Here is an 11,569-nt window from a genome sequence, read left to right on the forward strand (position 1 = left end):
CAACTTAAATCACCAATTAAATGTTAAAAACTATCATAGATTCGGTTGTTTTTCTTGAAAATCTCCCGAAAATCGCCTTTTTCCGAGCTCTAATTCGTCAAAAATAAAAAATGGGATGAAGTCCCATTTTCAGAACTTAAACTCTCTGCCCAGTCATTGCTTCTACGCGATCGTAGACCAACTCACGCGATTGCGAAGTACAAATTTTCACTGCCCAAAAATAACCCTACGCGATCGCGGAAAATCCCACGCGATCGTGAAGCACAGTTCCAGAGGCCTACGCGATTGCGAACTCCTTCACGCGATCGCGAAGAACAAAATGTGTGGCACATCTTCTTCCTCCTTTCCTCTTCGTGAACGCGACATGCCTCACGCGTTCGCGAAGCACTGGCATCCAAATCTATGCGATCACATCCTTCTTCACGGGATCACGAAGAACAAATTTATCCACTTCCCAGCTAAGCCTACGCGATCGTGAACCCTCTTACGCAATCGCGTAGAAGGGAACCAGACTTGTGCACCAGAAAACTACATCAAAACACCAAGTTCAAAATTTAATCCGTTAACCATCCGAAGCTTACCCGAGGCCCCCGCGACCTCAATCAAATGTACTAACTAGTCCTAAAACATCATACGAACTTAGTCGAAACCTCAAATCACATCAAACAACGCTGAAAACATGAATCATACCTCAAAAATGATGAGCTGAAAAAAATTTGATCTGTTAGTATGAGTACATCTAACTCAATAAGTAACAAGACTAACTTCTGGGCTGAAAAGAATGATGAGCTCCGCAGGTACAGTCCAATAAAAATAATGGTATATAAATATAGACATGCTTTCAAGTTCAACAGTAAACTCAGTACAAGTGAAATAGATTAATACTGCATGATATGAGGCATATGACATCTTAGTAGAAAGACCTCAAGTACATACTGGTCACAAATTATCCGGTCACTTAGTACTGTTTATGGAGAATCCAGCCTAGGGGTGTTAAAACCTCTATATATATGCACATCGACTGATAATCAGTCACCCAGTACCGTATAAGGCCAATCCAGCCCCGGGATAATTTATCCCTAAATATAAATGATACTGACAAGATCTATGTCCACATAACTCATTACAATACAAATAAGTAAGGCAAGTCCATGCCCTGGAAAAATCCATCCCATATATATATATATATATATATATATAAGCAGTAAGTAAGGCAAGTCCATGCCTTGGGAAGTCCATCCCGAATATCAATGATCATCTACGCTCACTATGGTGCACGTCTACATGTTCGCCACCTAACGTGTGTGTCACCTCCAAATAATTCATATCATACCAAATTCGGGGATTCGTACCCTTAGAACCAAGTTTAGAAGTGGTACTTACCTCAAACAGTGTAATTCTTTACTCCGGTATGCCTTTGCCTCGTGAATTTGCCTCCAAACGCCTCGAATCTAGCCACAATTAATTCGATTCAGTCAATAAAATTTATTGAAATTAATTCCATAAGAAAATGCTAATTTTCCATACAAATTTAAAATTTAGCTCAAAAATTGTCCATGGGGCCCATGTTTCGGAATCCGACGAAACTCGCAAAAACCGACAACCCATCCAATTACAAGTCCAACTATACTAATTTCACTCAAATCCGACTCCGAATCAGTGTTCAAATCTCAAATATTCATTTTTATGAAATTGTAGAAAGTCCTTCGATTTCTCTTGAAAAATCAATAATCTAACGCCGAAAACGAAGATTAATTCATAGAATATAATCACAAGGGAGTCAAGAACACTTACCCCAAGTTTTGTGGAAAGTTTCCACTCCAAAGTCGCCCAATCCGAGCTCCAAAATCTGAAAATGAAGAAAAAAACCAAAACCCACAATTTTATCTCTGTCCAGTCATTTACTCTTCGCGATCGTGGAAAATGCTTCGCGATCGCGAAGCACAAAAAGTTCCAGCCCAAAATTTGCCTTTCGCGATCACGAAGCACAAATGCCCAAATCTTCCAGACAACCTCTAGTATAATGGTCATAACGTTTTGTACAAAACTCCAAATTGCAATTGGTTTAGCTTCATGAAAACTAGACACCAAGGGCTATAACTTTCATTTGTTTCTCATCTCCCAATTCCTTATATATTCGGAGATATAAGCTTCCAACGTCAACCCTGTGCAACAGAGAATTTTCAAACTCTTCCCAGACAGCCTATAGTGTATCCATCATAACATTTTGTGCACACTTCCAAATGACAAATGGTTTACTTTTCTGAAAACTAGATACAAAGGGATACAACTTTATTTTTGGATCATCTCCAAATTCCATATAGATTGTGATATATAAGTTTCCAAAGTCGGGTCAGTGCAACAGAAGTTTGTTCTACGCGATCGCGAAAAGGCTTCTGCGATCGCGATTCACACTGCCCAAACAGCAAAATTGCTCTTCGCGATCACGACCAATTGTCCGCGATCGCGATGCATACCTCTGTAGCCAAAATTCAGCAACTAAGAATGGCCTAGATATGGTCCGAAACCACCCCGAAACTCACCCGAGCCCCTCGGGACCTCAACCAAATATACCAACAAGTCCTAGAACATCATACGAACTTAGTCGAAGCCTCGAATCATATCAAACAGCGCTAAACCACGAATCCTACCTCAATTCAAGCCTAATGAACTTTGAATTTTCAAATTCTATATCTTGTGCTGAAATATATCAAATCAATCCGCAATGACTTCACATTTTGCACACAAGTCATAAATGACATAATGAAGCGATTCCAATTTCCAGAATTGGATTCCGACCTCGATATCAAAAAGTCAACCCCCCGGTCAAACTTTCCAAAAATTCAACTTTCGGTATTTCAAGCCTAATTCCACTACGGACCTCCAAATAATTTTTTGGACACGCTCCTATGTCCATAATCACCATACGGAGCTATTGGAATCATAAAAATTCAAATCCGAGGTCGTTTACACATAAGTCAATATCCGATCAACCATTTCAACTTAAGCTTCCAACATGAAAGTTCATTCTTTCAAGCTAACTCTGAAATACCTTAAAACCAAAACCGATAATTTACAGAAGTCATAATACCTCGTAGAAAGCTATTCAATACTTCAAATAGTTGAAAGGAGCGTAAATGCTAAAAACGACTAGTCGGGTCATTACAATCTCCCCCAGTTAAACATACGTTCGTCCTCGAACGTGCCAGGATTTGTTTCCAAGCCAACACATCACTATTCCATCTTACCACGCACGTACCCGGGGGTGAACCCCCGTCACCCTATTCCATATAGGCTTGACAACACAATACCACTGAAATCATTGATTTAACTTTGGCCCATAAACCTTGGAAATTAATTTCCAACCTTTATAATTTCTTTCAAGACACAAATCTTATATTTACACATTGTATGAGTTTGAACAAGCTGTATCAAGCCATAACCATAACCACGGATATAATCAACTAACATATTACATAACTCGCATGCTCGTAGCACCATTCCTGAGCACAGTGACTACTCCAAAACCAACCACATACTAGTATTAAACCCATATCGAACCAAACCTCATCCCAAAATCTTTGTACATAGATGATAATAAAAGAAACACGCTAAATTTCATGACCACTTACGAGACCAACAAGTCACAGAGCTCTCTCGCCCCAACCAGAACCATAATCACTTTCTGAGCTGACTTTCAATATTATACTCCCGAATATACCGAAATCAAACCTGATAGTACCCATTCTAGGTCCAATGACCTTATATTACTATACATAATTGTTCCATAGACATGCCGCACCAATATAACTCAGAGTCACAATTGTGATGCTATAAGTTCATTATATATAGTAGAACCAAGACATACAAATTTAATAACAGTAACCAGCTCTTCTAGAGCTCACATTAACATCACTCGCACATGCAACTCACGTGCTATAATATTAATATCTGGACCCGCACGGACAACTCTCGTGCCAATAATATCAGTATATGGATCCGCACGGACAACTCACGTGCCAATAACATAATCCGCCTGGCATGGTCACAGACCTTTAATTCAAGCATAACATACGGGAGCAATCAAATAAGTACATATGAACCATCGTAACTGTTCACAACTCCAGCACTCGCATGGCTATCACATCCTTCATGCACGATCATCCCACTAGGAATATTCCCATAATTCCTCTGTGCCATATAGCAATAATTTGAATATCAGCAGTTTATCAACCAGGTGAGTACTGTAACCAATGAACATCCGTAAGTCAAAACACAATGCGCCTTTTGAAATGCGCACCCTTATCAAGGATTACCGAGCAGTTATAACATTCATCTAATTATCTAAAATTGACCATTCTGTCTAAAATTCATGATCTTCCTTTCAAGAATGAACTGCCACCTTGTACATGTAAATCTTAATTCCGCGCCACACACCGCATCTATTATGCCATCATGTGACAAGCATGATAATCTTATTATCAATTATGGGTAACCAGCAAATTACATACTCGGTCATTCAGTAACCTTCATCTTTCTTCCTTCCAGGAGGAATTCATAATACACAACACGTTCCCTACACCGGTAGAATATATCCGGTTCAACCCATGGTAGAAACCATTAAGAACATTTTGAAATCCATTTGCACATAACCAAGCTATCAGGACTAAATTCCTCTAACTTGACCAAACCACGTAGGTCACCAAAACCCAAGAATATTGTCACCAAAACATCTGTAGAGTCTCACCACATCATAATTACCCCTATAAATACCACAACCGAAACACCCACTCTGAAAATACCTTATTTGAGTCTAAGGCTGTTTCATTCACCTTCCTAATACCAAAATATAAAATTCATAATGATATACAAAAATGCCACTCGACACCATCCAACTTAATCTCAGATTTTAGCCATAATCAAATCCGCCAAAAATTCTCTATTGTTACATATTAATCTCGAATCCATTAGAACTTTCTCGAGAGTTGTCCCCTTTGTTCAAATCCACATTACACCGCCCAAATGGGCCAAAAGACATGTGCCCTATTAGCATAACAACACTCAAAGAATTAGCTCTACATTAATACTGCCTATCAAATTCATACTCCGTGCGCACTACATCATTCACAAATAACAACTTACTCATCCCATGATTTTCATATACTCATAAAGCGCAATATAACCCGTATCCAGAAATTTCCTTACTCGATTCATTCTCGAACTCCACTTCTGCAAGTCATCACTGATTCTCAAGTATACTTCAGACCAAAACAAAAAAAACAATTTGACGCATAACCATGAATTGAATTGTCAATGGCATGCTCCCCCACTTGGCTCAAAGCCATAGATTAAAATACTTGATAACTAACAATACCCATACTTTATTACTGCCTTAATACTGCAGTCAGTTCAATGAAAATTCTTCTCAAGCTCAAGACACACCAACCATAAAATACCTCAATCATCCGCTAATCTCGCATTCATTCTCTTAACACTCAAGTCAACTTTCTCAACCAGATTCAAATTCGAGTCTCAACGCATACACCCCGCTGGTAGAAAAGAAACTCTATATTCACATCATAAGGAATACACCTATATAAATTACTCTGCATGAGATAACCCAGCTGCTTAGTCTCAAATTGGCATCTTGTTATACCCTTTCGCAGCTACAATTACTATGAAATCACTTAATTTGTCTGAGTCCAAACTCATTAACCAGACATGAGAATTTAATTTGCCCCAAAATTTAACAACGTGAAAGATCTTTCAAAATATTCACACTCGAGATTGTACGTCACATCAAAACGAAAATAAAGCACCCAATGGCCTTCCTTTACATTTCAAGGAAACACTTCTCGTCACATTCAAATCGTCTTAACACATCCCGCAGTTATATCATACTCATCACAAAGCCATTCCACCATTCATCGAGCCACAAATTCCACTCGTAGGGACATTACCAGACATATTAGTCCAAATGTACAGGTTACAACCGAAGCTACCAAGCCTAAGATGCGGTCTAAACCTGGCCTCAAGTCCTCCCGACTGGCCCATCACCAGAATATGAAATACACATCTCAAACATCATTCATGGAATCACAAACCGGCAATGCACAACTGATATCGAGCGCTCATGTGCGCATACGAATGCGTGGAAGGAATTCAAAGAGTTATGTTTCAAGTTGAATCAATTCCGCACGATAGAATACAAGAAAGTGAAATTTTTCCAAGGTTTCGGCAGCCTCTCAAAGATAAGTATAGACGTCTCCGTACCGATCCGCAAGACTCTACTAAACCTACTCATGACTCGTGAGACTTATGTCACCTAAGGCTTTTATACCAACTTGTCACGACCCAAAATCTCACTTGTCATGATGGCGCCTATCTCAATACTAGGCAAGCCAAAAAAATCCCAATAAACCACCATTTCTTTTAAATTTGAGAAAAATAGTTAAATTCAGCGGAAGAAATCTCAAATTTCAAATATAACACTCCCAAAACCCGGTGTCACTGAGTACATGAGCATCTAATATGAATACAATGTCTGACTGATAAAAAGCCATTGTCTGAAAGTATAGAACAGTACAATAACTGAAGGAAAGAGAGACAAGGTTAGCGGACGCCAAACAACTACCTTGATAGTCTCCAACTGATAGTACTCTTAAATCTAACAATATCCGTGTCCGAAAGCACCTGGATCTGCACACGAGGTGCAGAGTGTAGTATGAGTACAACTAACTCAATAAGTAACAAGACTAACCTCTGGGGTGAAAGAAATGATGAGCTCCGCAGGTACAGTCCAGTAAAAATAATGATACATAAATATAGGCATGCTTCTAAGTTCAACAGTAAACTCAGTAAAAGTGAAATAGATTAATACTGCATGATATGAGGCATATGGCATCTCAATAGAAAGACCTCAAGTACATACTGGTCACAAATTATCCGGTCGCTTAGTACTGTTTATGGCCAATCCAGCCCAGGGGTGCTCCAACCCGTATATATATGCATATCGACTGATAATCAGTCACCCAGTACCGTATAAGGCCAATCCAGCCCCGGGATAATTTATCCTTAAATATAAATGATACTGACAAGATTCATGTCCACATAACTCATTACAATACAAATAAGTAAGGCAAGTCCATGCCCTGGAAAAATCCATCCCAAATATATATATATATATATATATATATATATATATATATATATATATATATATATATATATATATAGCAGTAAGTAAGGCAAGTCCATGCCCTGGGAAGTCCATCCCGAATATCGATGATCATCTACACTCACTGGGGGTATGTACAGACTCCGGAGGGGCTCCTTCAGCCCAAGCGTAATACAAAGCCAATATGGCCTACTGCAGGCAGGCAGTCCCGATCCGTATAATAACAAAGCCTATAAGGCCTGTTGTAGGCGGGAAGCCCCGATCCATAAAATAGTAAAGCCTATAAGGCCTATTGCACGCAGGCAGCCTCGGTCCAGAACAATAATAATGTATAAAGCCATTCTGGCCTGCTGCAGGCGGGCAGCTCCGATCCATTTAATAATAACATATATAAAGCCAAATAGCATGATGCATTATGCAACTCAATACCATAAATATCCTCACAATGGATAATTATTACTGAGTGCGAAATATATTTTTAGAATAATTAATTCAACAGCATCACGACCCCATGGGTCCTAAAATATTGACACATAGCCTAAACATGATCTTTATTACTAGCCTCAGTTTAATTCTTCTAACACGTGCCACATGTTCAGATAATAACATGATTCTTTAATTTTTCTACTTCACAGGATTTATTCAAGACACACTTTTTGTGGTGCACGTCTACATGTTCGTCACCTAACATGTGTGTCACCTCCAAACAATTCATATCATACCAAATTCGGGGATTCATACCTTCAGAATCAAGTTTAGAAGTGTTACTTACCTCAAACAGTGTAATTTTTTACTCCGGTATGCCTTTGCCTCGTGAATTTGCCTCCAAAAGCCTCGAATCTAGCCACAATTAATTCGATTCAGTCAATAAAATTTATTAGAATTAATTCCATAAGAAAATGCTAATTTTCCATACAAATTTAAAATTTAGCTCAAATATCGCCCATGGGGCCCACGTTCCGAAATCCGACGAAACTCTCAAAATCCGACAACCCATCCAATTTCAAGTCCAACCATACTAATTTCACTCAAATCCGACTCCGAATCAGTGTTCAAATCTCAAATATTCATTTTTATGAAATTGTAGAAATTCCTCCGATTTCTCTTGAAAAATCAATAATCTAATGCCTAAAATGAAGATTAATTCATGGAATATAATCACAAGGGAGTCAAGAATACTTACCCCAAGTTTTGTGGAAAATTTCCTCTCCAAAGTCGCCCAATCCGAGCTCCAAAATCCGAAAATGAAGAAAGAAACCAAAACCCATGATTTTATCTTTTGTCCAGTCATTTACTCTTCGCGATCGCGGAAAATGCTTCGCGATCGCGAAGCACAAAAATTTCCAGCCCAAATTTGCCTTTCGCGATCGCGAAGCACAAATGCCCAGATCTTCTAGACAACCTCTAGTATAATGGTCATAACGTTTTGTACAAAACTCCAAATTGCAATTGGTTTAGCTTCATGAAAACTAGACACCAAGGGCTATAACTTTCATTTGTTTCTCATCTCCCAATTTCTTATATATTCGGAGATATAAACTTCCAACATCAAGCCAGTGCAACAGAGAATTTCCAAACTCTTCCCAGACAGCCTATAGTGTATCCATCATAACTTTTTGTACACACTTCCAAATGACAAATGGTTTACTTTTCTGAAAACTAGATACAAAGGGCTACAAATATTTTTTTGGATCATATCCAAATTCCTTATAGATTGTGAGATATAAGTTTCCAAAGTCGGGTCAGTACAACAGAAGTTTGTTCTACGCGATAGTGAAAAGGCTTCTGCGATTGCGATTCACACTGCCCAAACAACAAAATTGCTCTTCGCGATCGCGACCAATTGTCCGCGATCGCGATGCATACCTCTGTAGCCAAAAATCAGCAACTAAGAATGGCCTAGAAATTATCCGAATCCACCCCGAAACTCACCCGAGCCCCTCGGGACCTCAACCAAATATACCAACAAGTCTTAGAACATCATACGAACTTAGTCGAAGCCTCGAATCATATCAAACAACTCTAAAACCATGAATCCTACCTCAATTCAAGCCTAATGAACTTTGAACTTCCAAATTCTATATCTTGTGCCGAAATACATCAAATCAATTCGGAATGACTTCAAATTTTGCACACAAGTCATAAATGACATAACGAAGCGATTCCAATTTTCTAGAATTGGATTCCGACCACGATATCAAAAAGTCAACCCCCTGGTCAGACTTTTCAAAAATTCAACTTTCGGCATTTCAAGCCTAATTTCACTACAGACCTCCAAATAATTTTTTGGACACGCTCCTAAGTCCAAAATTATCATACGGAGCTATTGGAATCATAAAAATTCAAATTCGAGGTCGTTTACACATAAGTCAATATCCGGTCAACTATTTCAACTTAAGCTTCCAACATGAATTTTCATTCTTCCAAGCTAACTCCGAAATACCTTAAAGCCAAAACCGATAATTTACACAAGCCATAATACCTCGTAGGAAGTTATTCAATACTTCAAATAGTTGAAAGGAGCGTAAATGCTCAAAACAACCGGTCGAGTCGTTACATCATCATACGAAGCTATTGAAATCATCAAAATTCTATTTCAGAGTCGTTTACACATAAGTCGACTTTCGGTCAACTTTGTCATCTTAAGTTTTCATCCTTGAGACTAAGAGCCCGTTTGGACATAAGAAATTTTTTTCTTTTTTTCAAAAACTTTTATTTTTTTCGAAAGTAGCGTTTGTTCATAAAATTTTAATTTTCATTTGAAAATGCATTATGAAAAGTTTCAAAAATTTGAAAAACTCCAAAAATCTATTTTTAAAATTTTTCACTCAAATCACTCACAAAACTTCAAAAACAGCCCAAAATTATATTCATGTCCAAACACAACTCTAAATTTCAAATACCATTTTTACTTGAAAACGTTTTTCCCCATATTTTGGAATTTTATAATTTTTATGTTCAAACGCCCACGAAGTGTCTCAATTCATTATAAAATCTCATCGGGCCCGAACTGACTACCCCGGCAAGTCACGATATAGCTTTAAAATATAGAATGAACAGTAAATGGAAAAACAGGGCTACAACTCTCAAAATGACTGGCCGGGTCGTTACAAAATAACAGTTATCTCAGCATGATTAGACGATGTAGCCATGATTGATTGCTTAGTCGATCGCCAAGATATGGAAGTGACTCCACATGTAAACACATAGCATGTTTGAGATCGAGCCTTGTGTGAGTCAGATAAATATCCAGCATCGGCATAACCAACAAGATCGGGACTGCAATCATTGCCATAAAATAATCTCATATCGGTAGTTCCTTTTAGATACCGCAATATGTGTTTGATTTTATTCCAATATCTTCTTGTAGGAGCAGAGCTATATCTTGCTAAGACATAAATCGAAAAAGTTATGCCAGACCTTGTAGTATTAGCAAGATACATTAGTGCACCAATTCCACTAAGATATGGTACTTCAGTACTAAGAATCTCTTCATTCTTTTCTTGAGGGCGAAACTGGTTCTTATTCATATCAAGTGATTGAACAATCATCGGAGTACTTAATAGATATGCTTCATCCATGTAAAACCGTTTCAATATATTTTCTATGTAGGTAGATTGAAGTACAAAAGACATGTTTGCCAAATGTTCAATTTGTAAACCAAGACATAATTTTGTTTTTCCGAGATCTTTTATCTCGAATTCTTTCTTTAAATAATCAATTGCCTTTTGGAGTTCTGTAGGAGTTCCAATAAGGTTTATGTCATCAAGATATACAGCAAGTACAACAAACTCTGATGTTATTTTCTTTATAAAAATACATGGACAAATGATATCATTTATATAACCTTCCTTTAATAAATACTCATTAAAGCGGTTATACCACATTCTTCCTGATTGCTTTAGACCATACAAAGATCTTTGCAATTTGATTGAAAATATTTTCTGGGACTTTGAATTATGTGCGTCAAGCATTTTAAATCCCTCGGGAATTTTCATATATATCGCATTATCAAGTGAGCCGTAAAGGTAGGCTGTAATGCATGTCACGCTTTTCATGGACAGAAAAACTAATGAGATAACGGAATGCTATAACATCCATAATAGGAGAATACGTCTCTTCATAATTGATACTAGGCCTTTGTGAAAATCCTTGTGAAACAAGGCATGACTTATATCTTTGTACCTCATTTTTCTCACTTCTTTTACGTACAAATACCCGTTTATAGCCAACAGGCTTAACACCATTAGGTGTTTGGACTACAAACCCAAAAATTTCACGTTTCGCAAGTGAAGCTAATTCTGCCTGGATAGTGTCTTTCCATTTTGGCCAATCATTTCTCTGTCTACATCCATCGACAGATTTTGGTTCAAGATCCTCATCTTGTTGCAT

At 37.9% G+C, this 11,569-nt stretch overlaps 1 protein-coding gene across 1 annotated transcript; it reads right to left on the minus strand.

Annotated features, from left to right (window-relative positions):
• Nucleotides 1–11,188: 11,188 nt before the first annotated feature.
• LOC138898403 (uncharacterized mitochondrial protein AtMg00820-like) lies at nucleotides 11,189–11,569 on the minus strand. Its single transcript, XM_070184466.1, has one exon. The coding sequence runs from the start codon at nucleotides 11,567–11,569 to the stop codon at nucleotides 11,189–11,191; it is 381 nt and encodes a 126-aa protein (XP_070040567.1).

The sequence above is a fragment of the Nicotiana tomentosiformis genome, chromosome 9 (genome assembly GCF_000390325.3).
Source record: "Nicotiana tomentosiformis chromosome 9, ASM39032v3, whole genome shotgun sequence".
Taxonomy (NCBI): Eukaryota; Viridiplantae; Streptophyta; class Magnoliopsida; order Solanales; family Solanaceae; genus Nicotiana; species Nicotiana tomentosiformis.

Bases quoted from the DNA above. Each gene is read 5' to 3' on its own strand.
- LOC138898403 (XM_070184466.1), bottom strand. From the start codon at position 11,569: ATGCAACAAGATGAGGATCTTGAACCAAAATCTGTCGATGGATGTAGA.